The 18,427-nt window shown below is 40.1% G+C and overlaps 2 protein-coding genes across 10 annotated transcripts in view; one reads left to right on the forward strand and one right to left on the reverse strand.

Moving 5' to 3' along the window:
* ICA1 (islet cell autoantigen 1) overlaps positions 1 to 4,348 on the forward strand; it is a 65,414-nt gene extending 61,066 nt beyond the window's left edge. For 5 of the 8 annotated variants that reach the window (XM_056484501.1, XM_056484502.1, XM_056484494.1 and 2 more), the window contains 2 exons: positions 1,591 to 1,686; positions 3,419 to 4,348. In XM_056484501.1, the coding sequence (XP_056340476.1) occupies positions 1,591 to 1,686; positions 3,419 to 3,540 (218 nt within the window). In that variant the 3' untranslated portion in view covers positions 3,541 to 4,348. The remainder of the gene's footprint in view (positions 1 to 1,590; positions 1,687 to 3,418) is intronic. The other 3 variants (XM_056484498.1, XM_056484499.1, XM_056484500.1) reach the window with 1 other exon arrangement.
* Positions 4,349 to 11,945: 7,597 nt separating this feature from the next.
* Positions 11,946 to 18,427, reverse strand: part of GLCCI1 (glucocorticoid induced 1) — a 57,608-nt gene continuing 51,126 nt past the window's right edge. For both annotated transcript variants that reach the window (XM_056486032.1, XM_056486031.1), the window contains exon 8: positions 11,946 to 18,249. In XM_056486032.1, coding sequence (XP_056342007.1) covers positions 17,901 to 18,249 — 349 coding nt within the window. In that variant the 3' untranslated portion in view covers positions 11,946 to 17,900. The remainder of the gene's footprint in view (positions 18,250 to 18,427) is intronic.

The following is an 18,427-nucleotide window of genomic DNA, read 5'->3' on the forward strand; positions in this document are numbered from 1 at the left end:
CATTGCCATATCAAACACTTTGCATCTCCAAGCACACAAAAGCATTGCAGTCTACTGTAGTTGTGTATAATGTCCTCTGCCATTCTTGTTTGTAACACAAGCAGAGAAAATGCCTGGAAAAATATGTTGTTCTGAAGGGGCAAGCCATGTTTTCCATTATTTGTCTTTCAGATTTGCTTATTTGAAAGATTAAACTATAAAACCTTGCTTTTCAAGGGACACAGGGTGGCTCACAAGCCTTTATCACCTTTGTCTAGAGCAAATACATGTAAGCACTCTGCATCTAGATTTTGAAGAAGTTTTTGGTTAGTTTCCTTAGAGATGCAGAGGATGTTTGTGGCTTTAAATTTCCTTCCTAATTCTTGTGATTTTACAGAAAAAATTTTCTTGCCTCTTTTTGTAACATAGCTTGAGCTTTAGACCTTTTATAGCAAGGTAAGATAAAAGAGTGATGAGAATAATCTACTGAGAGAGGAAGGGTTGACATGACTGATGTGGTTGTTGCTTACCTGTCAGGAAGCTGGGTGCCAATATCTGGCAGGACTCCCAAAAGACCAGAAAGTAAGGGGAGAGAAAGAACAAAAAGAGTAAAAAAGGAAAACACAAACTTGTAGGAAAAAAAAGAGACTGAATAAGGAAATGGTAACTAGGTGCGTAGATGAGCATCCTGTTTGTGATACTGTGAAATTATAGATAGATAATTGATCAGGCCAAACTTAAGGGATATTTTTATTCAATTAGAAATACTGTCTCTAGTCCTCTAAATGTAGTAAAGAACATGAATTCATTATCTTAAGCAAGGGACAAAAATTGTTTTGTTTTTTTCCTAATCTGCTTCTGCAGTGTACTACCCCTAGTTCATTTTACCCACCTATCCATCTGGCCTCATTAACTGTATTTTTCATTACTCTTATGGATATAGAATATGTATGCAAGAACAAAAAATTATTTCACTTTTTCCTGCATGGTTTCTCTCTTCTTGCTGACAGTCTCCTTTCAAATAAAGAGCAAACAGAAATTCTCCATTAAAATGTAGTTTTAAATTAACTTGAAGTAATTATTCTTGAATTTAATTCTTCAGTGTTTTGCAATGACCATCTCTTCTTCCAGAATTACTTCAAAATTAACTAAGAAATCTAGGGTCTCTAAATAAGGTTTTGTCTGGAACAGTGGATGAACTGAGTCTTTGGACATGGAAAAAATGTTTATTATGTGTGGTATTTCCACCCAAATATAAGTGACTCTTTTCCCTACAGCTGTGTTCGACATGATTGGTGAACTGGCTTTTCTGTGAATGAGTATGAACTGTGATTCTGTAAGAGAAACAAAAATCTTTTCTAGCCAGGTGAAAGGTTTGAAAAGAGTACAGTTGCTTGGAGCAGGAGATGATGAAAGTGATCTACAGATACTCTATTGTAAAGGGTATTGCTCCTATGCAGGTCTGACTGCTGACTTTGTGTGTACAAGGACATATACGTAATGTAATGTAATGTAATACTCTGCTCCTCTGTCTGGTGCTGCCAGACACTGGAGTGTTGGAGTTAACAAAGCAACTCCTCATACTAATGCTGCTGTATTGCTGAATTTTAGGATGGGCAGCCAGCAGTGTGAGCCCACCATCAATACCACAGCCAGCACAGAAACCACACAGCCTGAATGTGAATGATGGCAAGACGCCTGGGAAAGGTGATAGTCATGTATTTTTTTCAGTTACTTGGCTTTTCCTTTTTAGCTCTTGTGTCTTGTATAGAGTCTCCTGTCTTGTCACTGTGGTATCAAAATTTACTTTTGTGGTAGCTCACTCTTGTGCTCCCTGATTACTCTGTTTCACCTTGAATAGGTGTATATGTGTGTATATATTTTTGGTAGGCTTAATGTTAATAGCATGTCAGAAGAGTAATTTACCATATAACAAAGGAGTTGAAGCTGCAGTTTCTTTTACCTTTAATTTTGAGTTACACAGAATAGCATCTGCATGCACTTTGTCTAAGCTAAACAATGTTTTTAAGGTCTAAGATTTAGTGTTGTGGCTAAAATACAGGCTGCTGATAAGGCAGAAGAGTCCTAATTGCAATTTTTTTTTTTAATAAACATATATGTTATCAGTAATCATCTGTTTAAAACTTAATTCAGTTGTTGCAACTGAGCCAAGAGTGCATAGCCCTGCCATCTACTGAGACAAAGGCCTGCTGATTTTTGACTAGGATTTTCTGGATAAGAGAACCAGAATTATGTTGGATTCCATTGCCAGTTTTTAGCCAATTCTGTGCATTCACATGTCATGATACAGAAGAAAGGGGTGACAGGTATTCCTTCCCCTGAGATTTTTTCAGCTCAGCAGAAAAAAAGGAAAAGAGAGTTAAGGTGTTTCAGGAACTGTTTTGGAAATCAGTGAGATTACACAGGCACAGGACTGGCACCAGCAAAAGGAATGGCCTTCAGCTATTTGGAAATCTGTGGTTCTGAAAGTGGCAGGTACCAAGAGGAGTGTCGTGCCAGGCAGAGCCTATTTAGTCTGTAAATTCTTTTTGTCACAAAGAAAGCTTTCATGTGCCATTATCTATCTGAGAGAAGAACATATCTGATTTCACTGTCAATACAATGCATGTTGGGCATAGGGCCACAAAAACAAAGCAAGGGGAGATGTACCTTCTTCATAGCAGCCAAAGTTGTTACTGCTTTAACCTGAACATCTGCCCAGTTGGAATAAAAGCAGGCAGGAGGCCTCTGTGAAATACATACATCAATGTGGACATAGAGGTGCAATAGTCCAGCTGCTATTGGATATATTCCCTATTCACATTTTGTTTATATCCATCAGTTTGTACTAGAAACTGTATTGGGGACTGCCTATCAAATATAACCCCTCTCTTTCTCTCTCCAGCCAATGCCTTCCCATTAAAACTTCATTCCAGATGAGTAATGACCTTGTTGGTTGCATACAGGGGGGACGGAACAGTCACATGAATTGGATTTAGGCAGAGGAATTTAGTCCTGTAAGAGAGGTTGAAAGTAAAATTTGCCTTCACTTTCCTTTTGCTTGTTCTCAGGCATGCAGGGGCACACTCAAATACCTTTCATGAAAAAAAGCTAAACAAAGTGAGATTGTTTCTATTTCTAATTAAAGTGTTCTGTACTTAAGGCAAAAGCCATATAAAATACATAGCAGACATGTGAAACACTCATTCTTACTAAAGTTCTGTATTCTGACAAAGATAGTGTTTTAAAATGCAATCAGTCATTCTGATTTTCTTGTTAGAAGTGCCCTTGGTAATAAATTAAACAATAACATGGCATTCATTTGACCTCAGTCAAACATTCAGTCAGTTTTGTTTTAAAATAGCTGACGAGTCTGTGCATTTCTTTTTTATTTCTTTTTTCCTTTTTTTTTTTTTTTTTTTCTTTTTTTTTCCCCCAGAATCTACAAAGAATCCTAAAGACTTGACTGCTTGGTTCAGTCTCTTTGCTGACCTTGACCCGTTATCCAATCCTGATGCTGTTGGGAAAACTGATAAAGAACATGAATTGCTTAATGCATGAGTCAGCTGCCTCTGGTAACTCACATTCTTCCCTTCATCAACACTATTTTGGAGTTTAAAAAAACTAAATTAAAATTAGTATGCTGTTGTGAAACTATAAAGTATGTGCCATGATAATAAAACTAAAGGGAATTAATCCCCTTTTCTATAGGTACAGTTATTTGCTCTTGTTTTGTATAAAGAGTTCGCATTTATTTTCTATGTGGACTTAAAAAAATGAGGTTAAGAATTAGGGCAGATTTCTTGCCAAATTAGATTGTCTGCTGAAACACTGTCTTTGCCTGGGGTGATGTGGAGCTAACACCGAAGTGAAATACAAATTGCAAACCTATTTTTTTATAATGTTTCTTGAGTAAATTTAAATCATGTAACTGAAGAGGCTGCATGAGTCAAACATCTATCATGTATATAATATATCTATTACTGCTGTGTTAAGATGTCAACTGAAGTTGTTTTGTTAGTACTCACAGTTGAAAAAGCTGTGCTGGAGCTAATTACTGAAGAAGTAAATTTGGGTCTGTGCAGCCATCGAAATTGTCCCCTTTCCAATCTAACTTATTTGACAAACTGCACTACATAAAGAGAAATCATGCCCAGGAGGCTTCTTTTTCTGAGTTTTTTCTCCATTGCACCAACAGAATTTGCACCTGTTTTCAGAAGTTTCTTGGAACTGATGCTTTGCCATGCCTTCAATCCATTTCTGTTTCTGTTCTAAGAATTTTTCATCCAGTTTATTTCTGAAGCATGTGTTATTTTAAGCTTGTTGTGACATTAACTCTTTAATAAAATGATTTTGACAAAAACCACAACTTTATTCCCACTGGAATGCTGTTGTGCTGATGCATTGATATATAACAAGGATCTGAAGATAAAGATGACCAGTTTGTAGACAGTACTGAACCCTTTGTTTCTGAATAGTAATCCAGGAGGAAGGATATTGAGAAAATTTGAACTCAATGTCATGTGCCTTTGCTTCCCTGCAAAAGAAGGGGAAAAGGCTCATAGAATCATAAAGGTTGGACTATTGAGTCCAACCTTGGAACAAATAGTTCCCCTGCTAAACCAAAGCACTCAGTGCCATGTCTGGTTGTCTTTTGAACACTTCCAGGCATGCTGACTCCACCACCTTCCTGGGGAGCCCATTCCAATGCCTGACCACCCCTTGAGTTGGAGAAATTCTTCCAGATGTCCAACCTGGACATGCCCTGGTGCACCCTGAGGATGTGTCAGTAGCCAGTGTATACTATATAGGACCTGCTTTACAATTTATTATATTCAGCCTTTTTTAATTTGCTTGATTTCCTTTTATATTGGTGAAGCGTTTCACACTCAGTAAATCTCTCCCTCATGGTCTAATAGGTAACTAAGTACCTGAAAATAACTATATAAATGTACAAGTTCACTGAATTGGACAACTTCTTGAGTGCAGCAGAACATTGTTGGATGTATGCACTGAGCAGCAGTAATGTGGATTTGCCACATGCTAGCAGTGGATGTGAAGTTGGACTCACCAGAGTTCATCAGGCTCAGCCCTCAGCAAGCTTTAAACACCCCTGTTCAAACTGTCATGTTCATTATCCCATCCCATAACCTGGAAGTGTCAAAATACTTCAGTTGTTGCCAGAGAAGTTCTTCAGATGCTTAGCAGTGGATTTCCATGTCCAGTGGGAAAAGATGGTCTGATCTTCTCTTTGCACACTCCCCAGCCCGGCTGGGGCCCTGAGGTGTGTAAGACCTGGAAGCTGATACCCATTAACTCTTTCTAAAGATAAAACTTGGTTCCTTCCACAGAATTTGCTACTCTTCAGTACTGGCAGCTCCTTGTTCAATGAGCTGCCTTTCCTGCACTCTGTAACTTTCTTGGGCACTAGGAGGGCAGAATTCACAACTTTGGGCTGCAGTTCTAGCAGTAAAGACATCCACAAAGGGGATTAACTGGGAAATACCTAAGGGTACACTGGGGTGCACTTACACGTAGGAGTGCTAGTTTGTACTATAACAGAGACTATTTGCCCAAAATCCTCTTCATCCCAAGCTGTAATTATCTGCAATGCCAAAAATGTTAGTGTCAGGCGCTCGAGGGAGAGCCAGGGTGCTCTTCAGCCCAGCTGGGTTACCACAAAATCATTAAACAGATTCTTGCAACTTCAAGCAAGTCTGTGGTTGTTAAATTTGCTGTGGATTACATTTGTCTGGATAGTTTCTAAAACACTTATGGACAATCCACTCCAGCATTTTTTGGTAGCTGAAGCAGTTAGGTGAAAAGCAGAGAAGAGGCTGTATTTAGTTAAAAATAGCCAATTAACTGCTCTTAAAGGCTCAAAAAAATGTTTGTTCTTTAGGTCATAGATTCTAGAATCACAGGATTTTAAAAAAAAACCCAAAACAATCAAAACAAGGCACAAAAAACCAAACTCCTTTCTTGACGGGGGCAACTAAGAACATTGCAGAGGTTCAGCTAATGATGTTCTAAATCCTTATCTTGTTTTTAGTAGGAAAGCATCAGAATGATCATCCCTTTACACAAGGCAAACCACAGGTGCAGGGTTTTTTCTTTTCCCTTCTCCTTACACAATGTTCATATTAAGCATTGATTTCTCGTAATATGTAATTTTTCACATTACTTAAGCTTTGAATCATTTGCAATGCCTTTTTTTTTCACACTTTCAAATGAAAAAAAACAACAAGAAACAAGCCAACAAGCCAGAGGTATTTAAAATGTAATTGATTTTGCTTAAAGAAAAGCAATTTAATCCCTGTGTACAATGCATTATTATCATAAAGATGTGATGAAGCTGAAAACCAGAGCAGGAAACTACCATCCTGCAAGTAGACATTGTTAATGCAAAGTACAGAGTTACAGACAATACTTCCCTACTACTGAAGAAGTGTCTGGCACATGCTCATCAGCAGCCTGGGCTGTGGAATCACTCCCAGGCCAGAGCCACTGAGAGGATTCTCTGTGCTGTGCTTTCAGGCTTGGGACAACAGGGCAGTTCTTCATCCTGGGAAAATTATGGATTGATTTTTTTACATCCATAATGTTCATTTTGATTTAATATGCTTCATTCCAGTTGCATATTCTGGTTCAGTAGTGGATTGTTTTAAAATAAAAACAGCTGCAGAACCCCTATGGCAGATGAAAACAGTGGCAATTGATTAACTGCCTTTATTGTGAAGTTTATTAAATTTGATGTAATTGATTCTGATGATTCAAAGTTTCTACAGTTCTCAAGAGCAGCTGCATCAGAGGAATTGGACTGTGAGCCTTGGCAATTGAACAGCTCATAGAGAAAACTACCAAGCAACTTTTTAAAGTAACTTTTCTGGCCTTGTGAAATAATCATGATCTATTTCAACAGAGTAGAATAGGACTTACAGGTTCCTTTCCATATCCAACATTGCATGGGCATGGCACTAATGTACTTTGAAGCAGGACCACTTGGCCACAAGCAGACAAATGTCTTCCCCAAATGTCCTTTCAAATTCCCTTCAAACATTATGGGCTGCTAGGAAAAAGTGGGACCACCTGAGCAACAAGGTGACCAGCAAGCAGCTTTGTTCCAAGTGGGAATACAGGAAATGTCGTGGCCTACAAGCCCTGACAGGATCTGAGCCTGGAAGCTCAACAGAGTAGGAGGTTGCACAGCACCCAGGTGCTGGCACCATGCCACCTTTTCTGGGGCTGCTGTTGACTGCTATCTGCATCCTTCCATCACATCCCACTGTGAGTACCAGGGGATGCTGGAATGAATGGTGGGTGTACTGTCCAGTTTTGCTGTTGAGGGGATGTAGGGTCAAATAGCCCCAGAGCACAGGAAGGGCAGCTGGAAGATCCAGTCTTCTCAGTGCAGTTCCCAAAGATGATCAGATGTCAGAGCAGCAGCAAGAATGGTATAGGTGCAGCTGCCAGTGTTGGGTCCCTCCTCACTTCTTCAAGCTTCCTTCCAAGCACTTACTGCAAATCCCCCTCTGGTTAGCCTACTTTTACAACTTCTGCTCCTTGTAAGTGTCTTATTTTTAAACAAGTCACCATATGGGGGAGGCAGGAAGCAGAGCAACCACCAGGCTTGCCAACAGCCTTGCAACAGAGGCTTTGCCTCAGCTGAGCAGCAGAAATGCTGAGATGGTCTAGCACCTCATTGGCCAGCCAAGCACGACAGAGCTGCTGGGGCTGCCATCCTCCCTCAGCGTGTGCTCAGCCCAGCACAGTGCACACACATGGAGTGCACGCACACAGAGCCTCTCCTGGGACAGTAAACAAGGGCACCATGACCAAACAGGCCATGCAGGTCCAGCAGGTCTGGCCTTGGGTAACCAGCCAGCCTCCAGCACCACGGACTGGCCTTGCAGTCAATCAGACCATTACCGGGCCATTCATTAACAGGGCTCTCCCAAGCATAAAATTGGCTTTTCCCCTCACTGACTAATTACAAACCCTAAACACTAAACTAAACACTCCCTCCAAGCTAGACAAGGTACTTGCCAGCACAGGAGCTCTCCCTGCCGGAGTGGGTCCAGAGGAGAGCCATGAAACCAGTCAGCAGGGCTGGAGCAGCTGTCCTATGAAGGAAGGCTGAGAGAGCTGGCATTGTTCAGGCTGGGGTCCAGAAGTCTCAGGGGAGACTTTACTGTGGGGCTTTCTTTTCAATATATACAGTTTGTAACAAAGACTGAGACAGACTTCATCAGGGCTTAAGGACAAGAGGCAGGTTGTTAGCTGAAAGGTTGTTAGCTGCTAGTGTAGGTTTTTGATTGCACATAAGAAAGAATTTTTTTGTGGTGAGACGTTGGAACTGTTTGGCCAGGGAAGTGACAGATGCCCCAGCCCTGGAAATGTTCAAGGTCTGGTTCAATGGGGCTATGAAGAACCTCATCTCATAAAAAAACATCCATGGCAAAGGGCTTTAGAGGTCCCTGCCAGCCCAAACCATTCTGTGAGTCTGTGACCAAGTGAGGAGGCTGCTGTTTGCTGGACACCAGTGTTCAGCTCCCAGCAGCTGCATCAACTTTTAACTCTGTTCTACCATAGCAAAAGCTTAATAGGCCCAGCCTTGTAATTAATCCATAGTGGGTTTGAAGTTTTGGCTGCTTGCAAAAATTACAAAATTTAAATTGACAGAAGGATACTGTAGCTTGGAGGTGGAAGCCTGGCTGACACTATTTGCCAACTAGTTACACTCATTGCTGTTGGAATCCTTTTTGGGATAGGGAATAACCCCCCCAAAAAAAGAGGAAAAATGTAGATAAGCAATTTTAGCAGAGAGAGCAGACCTACCTAAGCTGTTAAAGAAGTTAGAGCCAGTTTTCTCTTTAAACTAAAATCTTTCATCTATCCCAGAAACTTACTCTGCAGGGTGTTTCTTTTATTTTGGAATTCTACAGCTATAATGGCAGTAGGAAAGGCCTGAGGACAGGTGTTGGATGCCATATGGTTGCTTCATCAACAGGCTGGAGCGAGGGCAAAAAACAAGTTTAAAAGTGCTACACAATTAAATCATCAAACCCTGTCTCCATCTAGGTGGGTGGATAACAGCTGGCTGCAGGAAACAAGCATGCTGAAGGTAACAGGAGCAGGATGCAACAAGGAAAAAGCCCAAACTCCTATTATTCCAAGTACAATCCTCAGAATAAACCCTTGACACATAAAAGACAGGAATTGAAATCATGAGCCAGTTTGCTGTTACAGCTGCTTATTTTTCTGGACTGCTTTGGCAGTCTGTGTGGCTCCTATGGTTGTTTCTGTCTTGAACTTGAGCACCAGAGCTTCAGAACACCAAACCTGACAATAGAGAGCAGCCCTCACTGTGGCAGGTGAAAGTTTGATTTTCAGATAGATTTTTAGAACACAAAGAATGAGATGAGCCCCATGGGGGACTTTTCTGATCTGTGGTTCAGCTGGGTCTTGGGCTCATCCAGCCTTTTCTTCAACATTTTCCCTGGATTTAGAGTCAGCAACCATGGCTCCAAGAGCCAGAGGCACAGGAGCAATTCAAGGCTCTTCCCCCAAAATGCCAGTCTGTGCTCTGAAGTCACAAAAGCCTGCCCAGGCATCCCAAACCTATCTAAACATGGGCCACCACCGTCCTAGCAGGTCATTTCCAGCTGGAAAAGAGCCTGCAATGACACTGATCTGGCTGAAAACTTGCCACCCTCCTCCCACCACCCCTCCCCACCCCACAAAAAATAAAAAAAATTACACTTGAAGCAGCAGAGGCCACAGAGGGGTGCGAGGCTGCGCAGTAGGGAGATGCCAGCAGCACTACCACAGCCCTCAGGCAACACCTGTGGTCACCTCTACCTGTCACCAAACCACAGCCAAGCTCACATGCAAGATACAGTCATTGCTGCTCTTCATGTAGGGAAATGATTACAAGACACCTTACTTGAACAAAATCTTCCTTTTGTTAGTTCTTAACCTTCCCTTCCCCTCCAGCACTGAGCAGTTTGCAGCTTTTGCTTTCATTTTTAAGGGAAGCGACCCAGGTCTCCATGGAGGCAGGAGACCTCTTGGCTTCACCAGCCTTTGCAATGTTCTTCAGTTACTAGTGCTGTGCTTCAAAGCCTGGCTAAACCTCAGTGTGCAGATCCATCTCACAGCTTGCAGTTTAAGTCATGGGGATGTTCCCAAAACAAAGTATAAAAGAAATAAGATTAAAAAGCAATCTAGAGTTCAGGAAGAAAGGCTGCACTAGACTACTTTACAGACCCTGTCTTGCCCCCATCCATTTTTTCAGCTCATCCTGTTTGCAAATATTAAATGTAATAGAAAACCAGTAAAAATCCATAATGGTAATTTTCCTACTTGTGATTTGGAGAAGCAGATGGAACTGTCTGTCCCGGGGTGGTTTGTAATGAACAGTGCAGCTCGTCTGTAAGTGGTTTGGGTTCCTCTCTGTTCCCCATAAACATTTGAAATATTTAATGCAGAGCTTAATTGAGGTTGAGGTATATAATGTTGTTTTCTTTAATGGTTGTTATTAAACTGGAAAAAGGAAAGTCTTTCAAGATACAAGAAAATGCTTTTATGGCCCCAAAACAAGTCCTGTTTTGTAGTGCCACCAATACAAACTAGGTTCCTTTCTGCAAGAGCCAACTGCCAAAGTGAAGTAAGTTGGGGTCAGTCTTACCATGGCTCAGGTAATGATGTCCCTTCCCCAGTGCACAACACCATCATGGTGCTGCCAGAACTTCAACAGTTGCAGGAGCCCAGGTTTGCAGGCTTTTCTCCCTGCTTTGCACCAGGGGACAACGTCTCCCGGCAATCAGAGATGGTGGAAATGAGACTCCCATGCAGGGGGGCCAGCAGGGCCTGTATGTACCATGGTGGGAAATGGAAACTTCCATGATGGTACAGGCTGAGAGACGGACAACAGCTCCTGCTCTGGCAGACCTGCACCCACAGGACAGAGCCAGTGCCACGAAGCCCCTGGGCCAGATAGAGGTACCAGTTTGTTGGCCGGTCTGGAGGCACATTTTCTCACTTACTGAATACAAAGTCAGGTCATGATACAGAACAGCATTCACAGCTTTTCAGCCAGGACACACCCAAAGGGACAGATTGCAATCTACACATGGCCTGATTTAGAGAAGAAATGACATTTATCCAGGCTAATACTCCTCTGGAGTATTAAGACATCTGCTGTGTTCCTAACCCAAGAACATCCTGTATGTACCAATACAGACATACAGGTTACCCTCCAAATCAGGGGCGTAGGCTGCTTTGCTTTCCCAGTGTTTAGAAAGTGCAAGACCTACTGCTCCTATCTTCATCACTCGCCTACCCCCAAAGGATTAGTATTCCCCTTCAGAAGAGAAGAACTCAGAAAATCCTCCCCAGAAAAGAACAGATTTCTTAGATACTCAACTCAGAAAGTGTTAAAACTATCTCCTTGGAATTCTCTACTAGAACCAAACCATTGTACCCAAATTAATTTCATGAACAAGAGCCCCTGAATGCAGTGATAATTGTTAACATACATCTACATGCACCATCCAAAATACCACCATGCAGTTGAAGTGGGTAGTAGGGTACCATCTCTGTACTGTCAGAGATGGAAAGCTATGTCTGAAGCTTCCTATATTTTCAGCAACTGACATCCAAATGAATTGATCTCGGCATTCTCAGGATGTACAATGAATTAGAATCCAAAGGAATCACAAAAGCAGATTTAAGCGCTTCTTCCCCCACTTCCCATTTTCTAATAACAGTATTTAGTTTCCACCCTTTTTAAATCTTTCATAAAAATGAGTTCTTACTTCCCTATTTAACAAGCCCAAGCATAGCACCAACCTTATGGAACGGGAGGCTGCTACCCAGCCTCTGAGAAACCTCTGTATCATAGAGATAGGGCACAACTAGAAATTCTTACTCAAATAAAACTCAGTAAGGGAATAATTGCATCACCAAAGTTTAATGGGAGGTCTAGTTTCTTTCAGCTTCCTCCTCCTTGGAGAAAGAACTTCTGTCCATAAAGTCTCAAGAGCACTCAGATTTCACCTGTGGAAAGTAAATAGACACCTGTTTTTAGTTAACATGACTTATGCCTGGCAGTCTGGGATTTAAATGATGCTATTTACTTACTACTTATTTGGAGAAGTTGAAAAAAAAAGTACAAAAAATAATTACCATGGGTATTACTACTGTCCTGAACAAATCCTATTTTTATCCAACAGCTGCAAAAATCACTGAAAAGTTTAATCACACACTTCACTGTGCACATACACAAAAACAAATCTTACACACACCATTCTTTTTACAGGAGTTTACTTTTTTACAGGCACAGTTATTAGCCTAATTGTTCTTTGTTATGATGCTCAGTCTCTAATTCAACGGGGAGAAGAGATTGACATGACCTCTTCTCCCAGGTTTCCAGCTCCTCTGCCTCTGAGCTTTCCAGGCTACAGATAAAAAATTTTCCATCAGAACTTTGTACAACCTGAGATAAAATTTCAACTACTCTTAAAAATTGTGTCACCTCTCTATTCAGTTTTATATAATTGCTCTTCTTTCTTGTCATCAATTGACTTTGCAGTTTAACTTACATGTTCACTCACTTCCAATGTTGCCTTTACTGAGGAAACTCCTTCCTCTCAGCTCCACTTGAATAACACATTATTTCTGTGACCTGTTGCACTCCAAAAAGACAACTCCTACTCTCCAGTTTCTTACCACCTCTCCATGATTATGGTGCTATAGAGGAGGTGCCAAAATCAAAAGAACTAATAAAGCTACTCAACTACCTCTGCTTTACTGGAGACCTCATTCATGTTTGACACACCAAAAACTTTCAGAAGTCAAAAGTTACCCTCAAAAATCTATTGCAGACAGTTTAAAAGATGTGTTAACACTCTAGTTGAAAATATTGCAGCATGTGCTTCTTTAGTTAGGCAAAAATTCTTAGAGTAGTTTAAAAATTCCACCTCTTTACCTTCAACAGAAATGTAAAATGCCCCAAATAATCACAGATTAGTAAGGCTTATAAAAAACCATATTTGAACACATCTTTTGTAAAATCCTCTCATTTTAAACATGTCAACACTTGAAAAAAAATCTTTCCTTGCATGTTGGCTCAGTAATTAATTATACTTGTGCTAAAACAAATCCACATTTTTAGTATGAATTCATCTACCTTCATTTTCTTACTGCTTAATATTTCATCTCTGCTAAACTTAAAGTTCATTACTAAGTATATCCTATGTGTATTTACTAAATGAAATTGTCACTCTTCAACCATCAAGTTAATCATGTTGAGCTCCTACACAGCCACCTTCTAGTTTTTCCAGTACTTTATTCCTATAGCTTTACAGCTTTCCTTTTACAGTCTCTTCCAAACTAGAGTTTTTCAGGACTGGTTACACTAATGCAAACAGAAATAAGATACACACATTTTAACTACATGTCAATCTTTGATCAAACAACTTCCTTCAGCCAAGTACCAAGTATAGATGACTGTACGTGTAATGCACGTACTTTCCCAGCTTTAATTCACTTTTTCCTTGCATTTAGGTTCTGGGCATACACAGTAGGAACTTGGGTTATTTCCTCCCAGCTGAGTTGCTTCAAATCTCTGTTTTCATGGCTGCATTTTACACAGCAAGGCAGGCTGTTTTACAACAGTAATTGATGTAAACTTCTACTAGCTACCTATTATATCCAAACTGCTTGGCTTCTACCTCAAGTAACGTCTGAAGGTCCCAATCCAGTACCCTGGAGGAAGGCCAGGGTAGGAGGAGCTGGTTTGCTAAGCCTCAATGGTGTTTGTTTGAACTGAATAAATTAGAGATGTTGGCTGACATCACAATTTCTCTCGCTTGTGTTACTCCTTACACTTATATACTGTGAAGGTACTGAGACTCTATCCTTGTGCCAGTATCTGACCCTTCCCAAGAGCTGATTTGTCAGGAAGCCAGAAATCACTTCCCAGACAGCTCTCTGTTTCCTAAAAGAAGGATGTCACTCACTATCTGCTGTCTCCTACCCCAGCATACACAATCAAGAGCTCTCCTTACATAGATCTACAGCCTCTGAAGCATTCACTTCCAGAGCCACGAATTATTAGAAAATGTCTTTTATTCACAAAAAGGAACTCAAGGCAAAATTATTTCATTAGCTCTCTACTCTTGGTGTTTTTTAGACTCCTGGTTTTGGCTTTGGGGAAGGAAAAAGGCAGTGAGTTACACACAGCACACAAAGTGTGGCTCGTGGAAAAAAATCCATAATGTGACTAACTAGGCAAGGCCTAGGTTCATGGAGATGATTAAAAGCTCCCTTTGATACAAACTGCATCACATCTCTGCAGGCCAAGCTGCATGCTTTTGTCAAAGTACTTCCTGAGAAAACACCTCCCACTCAAGGACAGCCTGAAATTGCTGCAGCCAAATCCACTTAGGGGATAGGATGGTCACAAAGCTACTCCTAGAAACCCCTTCAAGCTGATGATGAAATGGCTGACATGAAGCCATTCCTGACTGAAGGACACCAAGTATTCTCATCGGTGGGTGGGATCACAGAACCACAGAATATCCGGTGTTGGAAGGGACCCAGAAGGGTCACTGAAGTCCAACTTTTGGCCCTGCACAGGACTTTAGTTAAGTTCAAGTTAATGTTTTTAACATAGTCACATAGAAACCTTGTAAGCTTTGGGATGCTGAAAACTTAAAATTTCCACTGACTGACAACAATAAGCATTAATCCATTCTTGATGGTTATTGCCATAGTGCTCTTTAGTAAACACTGACTTTGGAGGATTTACATGTATTTAAATATTATCCTTTTTTTCTTCCTCCTTCCCTCTCACCCCCATCTGGAAAGAATTATTCTGTAAGTCAAATGACAATCATTTGAGTCATACAAAACAACATGAAACCAAGACTGTCAGTAGATTTATACCACATCCTTTAGGAGTTTAGTTTAGTTTCATATCGTGAAACATCTAATGGCTTTCATAATTTTCAGCAGATAACTTGAAATTAGCCATACCACAAACACAGCAGCAGATACATAGTTTCAAATAACTCTTAACTGATTTTTTTTCCTGTGCTATATAGAAACAGAGTATGCTATTTAAAGCATATTTAAACATTCAGCTATTTTAGGGTTTTCCCCACTTCTGAGTACAGCGTTATGCAAAAATCAATAGATAAGAGATTATCTTGTTCTAGAAGACATAGAACACTAGTCATACATGGCTGGCATTATTCTAGATGTAAATTTGGAACAATATTAAAATTTAATCTTCTATGGTGTTTCATGCAGAGCTTCCAAAACAAATAAATGAACCACTGCTTTTGTGTGTTGTCCCCACCACTTTTTTTTAACTATAATTTTTTATTTAAATAAGACACAGGAACTTCTATACTGAAAAAAAATACAAAACAAAAGCCACACATTTTCTTGTGTAAAGCAATATCGTGTGATAACTTGAATACTGTTCAGCACAGTGGCTAGAAATAACAGTACAACTATGTACAAAACTTTAAACAATATTTGACAAATTTCTACAGCTGGATGTAGAATACATTTGAGATAAACAACTGCTGGGAAATTTACATGGCAAAGCATTAGCTTTAACACATTTGGTTCAAAACCTTCAATTCTGCTAAGAACAAATGTTCATTTTAATTAATATTTAGTTTCTCATGGAAAAAATATAAAGAACATGTAATGGCATTGCAAATATTGTACAGAGATCAGCACTGATCTAAAAACCACTCATCATATCCCCTGGTAACCTAACATCAATAATTGAGACTACAATTTCTTATCTGGACACAGCCAGAGCATAAAAAGGTCATCATACTGCAATGTTAGTCTAGAAAGAAAAATATTAAAAGGAATGGATACTTACATCACGAGTATTTTCTCCCCTTTATCTTCAGTCTATAAAATATATAGTGTTTTCACCTAGGCCTGAGATTAGTAGGGTTAAAGATGGCTGTTGTGTTTCAAGAAGCTTTTTCACATGAAAATGGTTAGAGACAGACCTATCTCCTTCTACTATATTTTCTGCAAGGGGAGTAAAAAAACAGTGGATGTTTTATAGGCTGTGAATTCCACCTTGTAAGACAGTGTTAACAAAAACTCAGTAATATAAAGGAAGCAATGCTTTATCTCCAAAAAAAGCACATATCTAGTGAGTAGTTACTAGTGGCTCACTCTCATCCCCCTCCAATCTCATCTTCAAAAGCAGAAAAAAAAACATAAAAGAGCATGTTTAAATGCTCCTAGTAGCTGCAGGCTACTAATCTCTTCAATTCCTGGAAAAGGTGAACCTTATTCTCTTAGGAGCAGACATCATAAATGTAGTTCCACTGAGCTTAAAGCAATGGAGCAAGAACATAAAGTTTATTTTGCCTTTGGGGTCCTCTTTGTATCACAGGAAATTATCTCTGAAAGCAATGCTCCTCTTTTTCTAGTACAATAGAAGAGCACCACCAACCCAATCTTGCCATGTACTATTTTGAGAAAGTGTCCAGCCTGTAAAACCAGGATTATTTTACATGGATTTTTCTTTTATTCACACTTAAGTGGGGGGGGGAAAGCACACTTTTACACACACAGCTTAAGTAACAGAAAGTTATGGGAGAAGCTTTAAGTAACATGAACTTAAAACTATTGTTTTCCCCACCCCTCTTAGAACACCCACTTGCTACTTCTGGACTTTCATCCGAACACAATTACTCACTACATAAATAAAACGCTGCTCATCTAACACTGCTCAACAAAATCTGAAAACCTATTTGCAACCAGCAAATGAATGAACATTTCCAAAAGAGAAACTAAACATTAATTTGACTTTTAGACGGTAACAGTAGCATTTCACATCCTTAACTGCCAACAAAAACCATGAGAGGAAATCCCCAATCGCCCCCCATGAAACCTGAAAGAATTTCTATTTTTTAACAAAAACATTCTTGTCTTTCATAATCCTCTCACACACAATGTGGAATGTTTCTCATGTACAGCCTAGTACTGAACACTTTATTTGCAACAGTTTAACAGTCATTAACTGAGCAACACCTGAAACCTTTAAATGCCACAATTTTACATCTATTGAAATGACAGTAAATGCAACAGTTGTTTTACTTGTAAGCACATGACAAAGTGATATACATCACAGATTTGCTGGTTCTCCTCATGTTCACCCATGTCCAGGGTCATCATTCACCTGGATCTGAATGCACTTATTCCAAGAAAGTGGAATGTAATGAGGAAATATAATGCATAAAACAAGGAAAGGCAAAAGAGTGATGTTCCCTCTTTAGCTTTGTAGCTGTAAAATATTTTATATTCCAATATGATATACATTCCAAGTTACCTGAGTTTACACTTCAAGAGAAGTACCTGAAGCTAGGCCATAGGGTGGGCACTGTGCAACTGCTGTGGCCATTTTTTTTTTTTTTTTTTGCATTGTGTGTATTACAGAAGTTAGAAACATAAACACCTGGATCAATTGTAAACATAATCCTGAAGTACAGTATTTTCCATAGGACACAACACAGCAAGACATTTTCTATTCAGACAGGCAACATTTTTTTTATATATAGAGAGAGAGCTTATTTATACTGTAGAATTTGAAACAGAACACAGGACACAGTAATAATCTGGTCAAACATACTATGAAATGCATAGTCTCCACTGAAAATGCTTAATGTAACATTGATTCTGCAGGCATTACTGCTTTCTCACCAAAAAATGCTGAATATGGATTCTGTCCCTGCCAAGAACAGTGTTGAGATATTTTTTGAATGCTGCTAAGTATTCTGTGGTGTTCTGAAAGGTTGCCACCTCATGCAGATGTATCTGAACTAGGATCTCCTCACTCCTTGTCTCGGGGCAGAGGCCTGCTCCACCTTGCTCTAGATGAACACGTAGCTCTGAGGAGAGGAATGCTCTTCAGTCTGAATCTCTTGCAAAAGCGGCTGCTGCTGCTGGGACGGTTGCTGTACCGGGATCTCTGGGGAGTCCATTGTGCTGGTGTCATCTGACAGAGATGAGAAAGAGACCCGGGACGAAAGCTGCTCAACAGTCAGGGTGCTCAAACCTGTGCTTTGACCAGAGCTTGGAGAGTTCTTCAGCGTCAGGTCTGAAGCGGGAAGGAGGGGGCCCAGAAGTTTTACAGGACAGAAAGCTGATCCGGTTGGGATGAAATTAACCTTGTTTTTGTCAGGACATGAAAAGAGAGGGGCTGAGACAGGCTGACGAGACCTACAATGAGAAAAAAGGTTATATATCTGGCTGGCTGAGGTGTTTTTCACATCATGAACTTTGTGGTTCTATACATTGCTAAAATGTGAATGACAAGGAATGGGATTAATTGGACAGAGGGGCAAACATCTTCCATATTGGTAGTCAGCTAACTGATCCACAGCATTAAAAATAGTAC

The sequence above is a fragment of the Oenanthe melanoleuca genome, chromosome 2, assembly GCF_029582105.1.
Source record: "Oenanthe melanoleuca isolate GR-GAL-2019-014 chromosome 2, OMel1.0, whole genome shotgun sequence".
NCBI lineage: Eukaryota > Metazoa > Chordata > Aves > Passeriformes > Muscicapidae > Oenanthe > Oenanthe melanoleuca.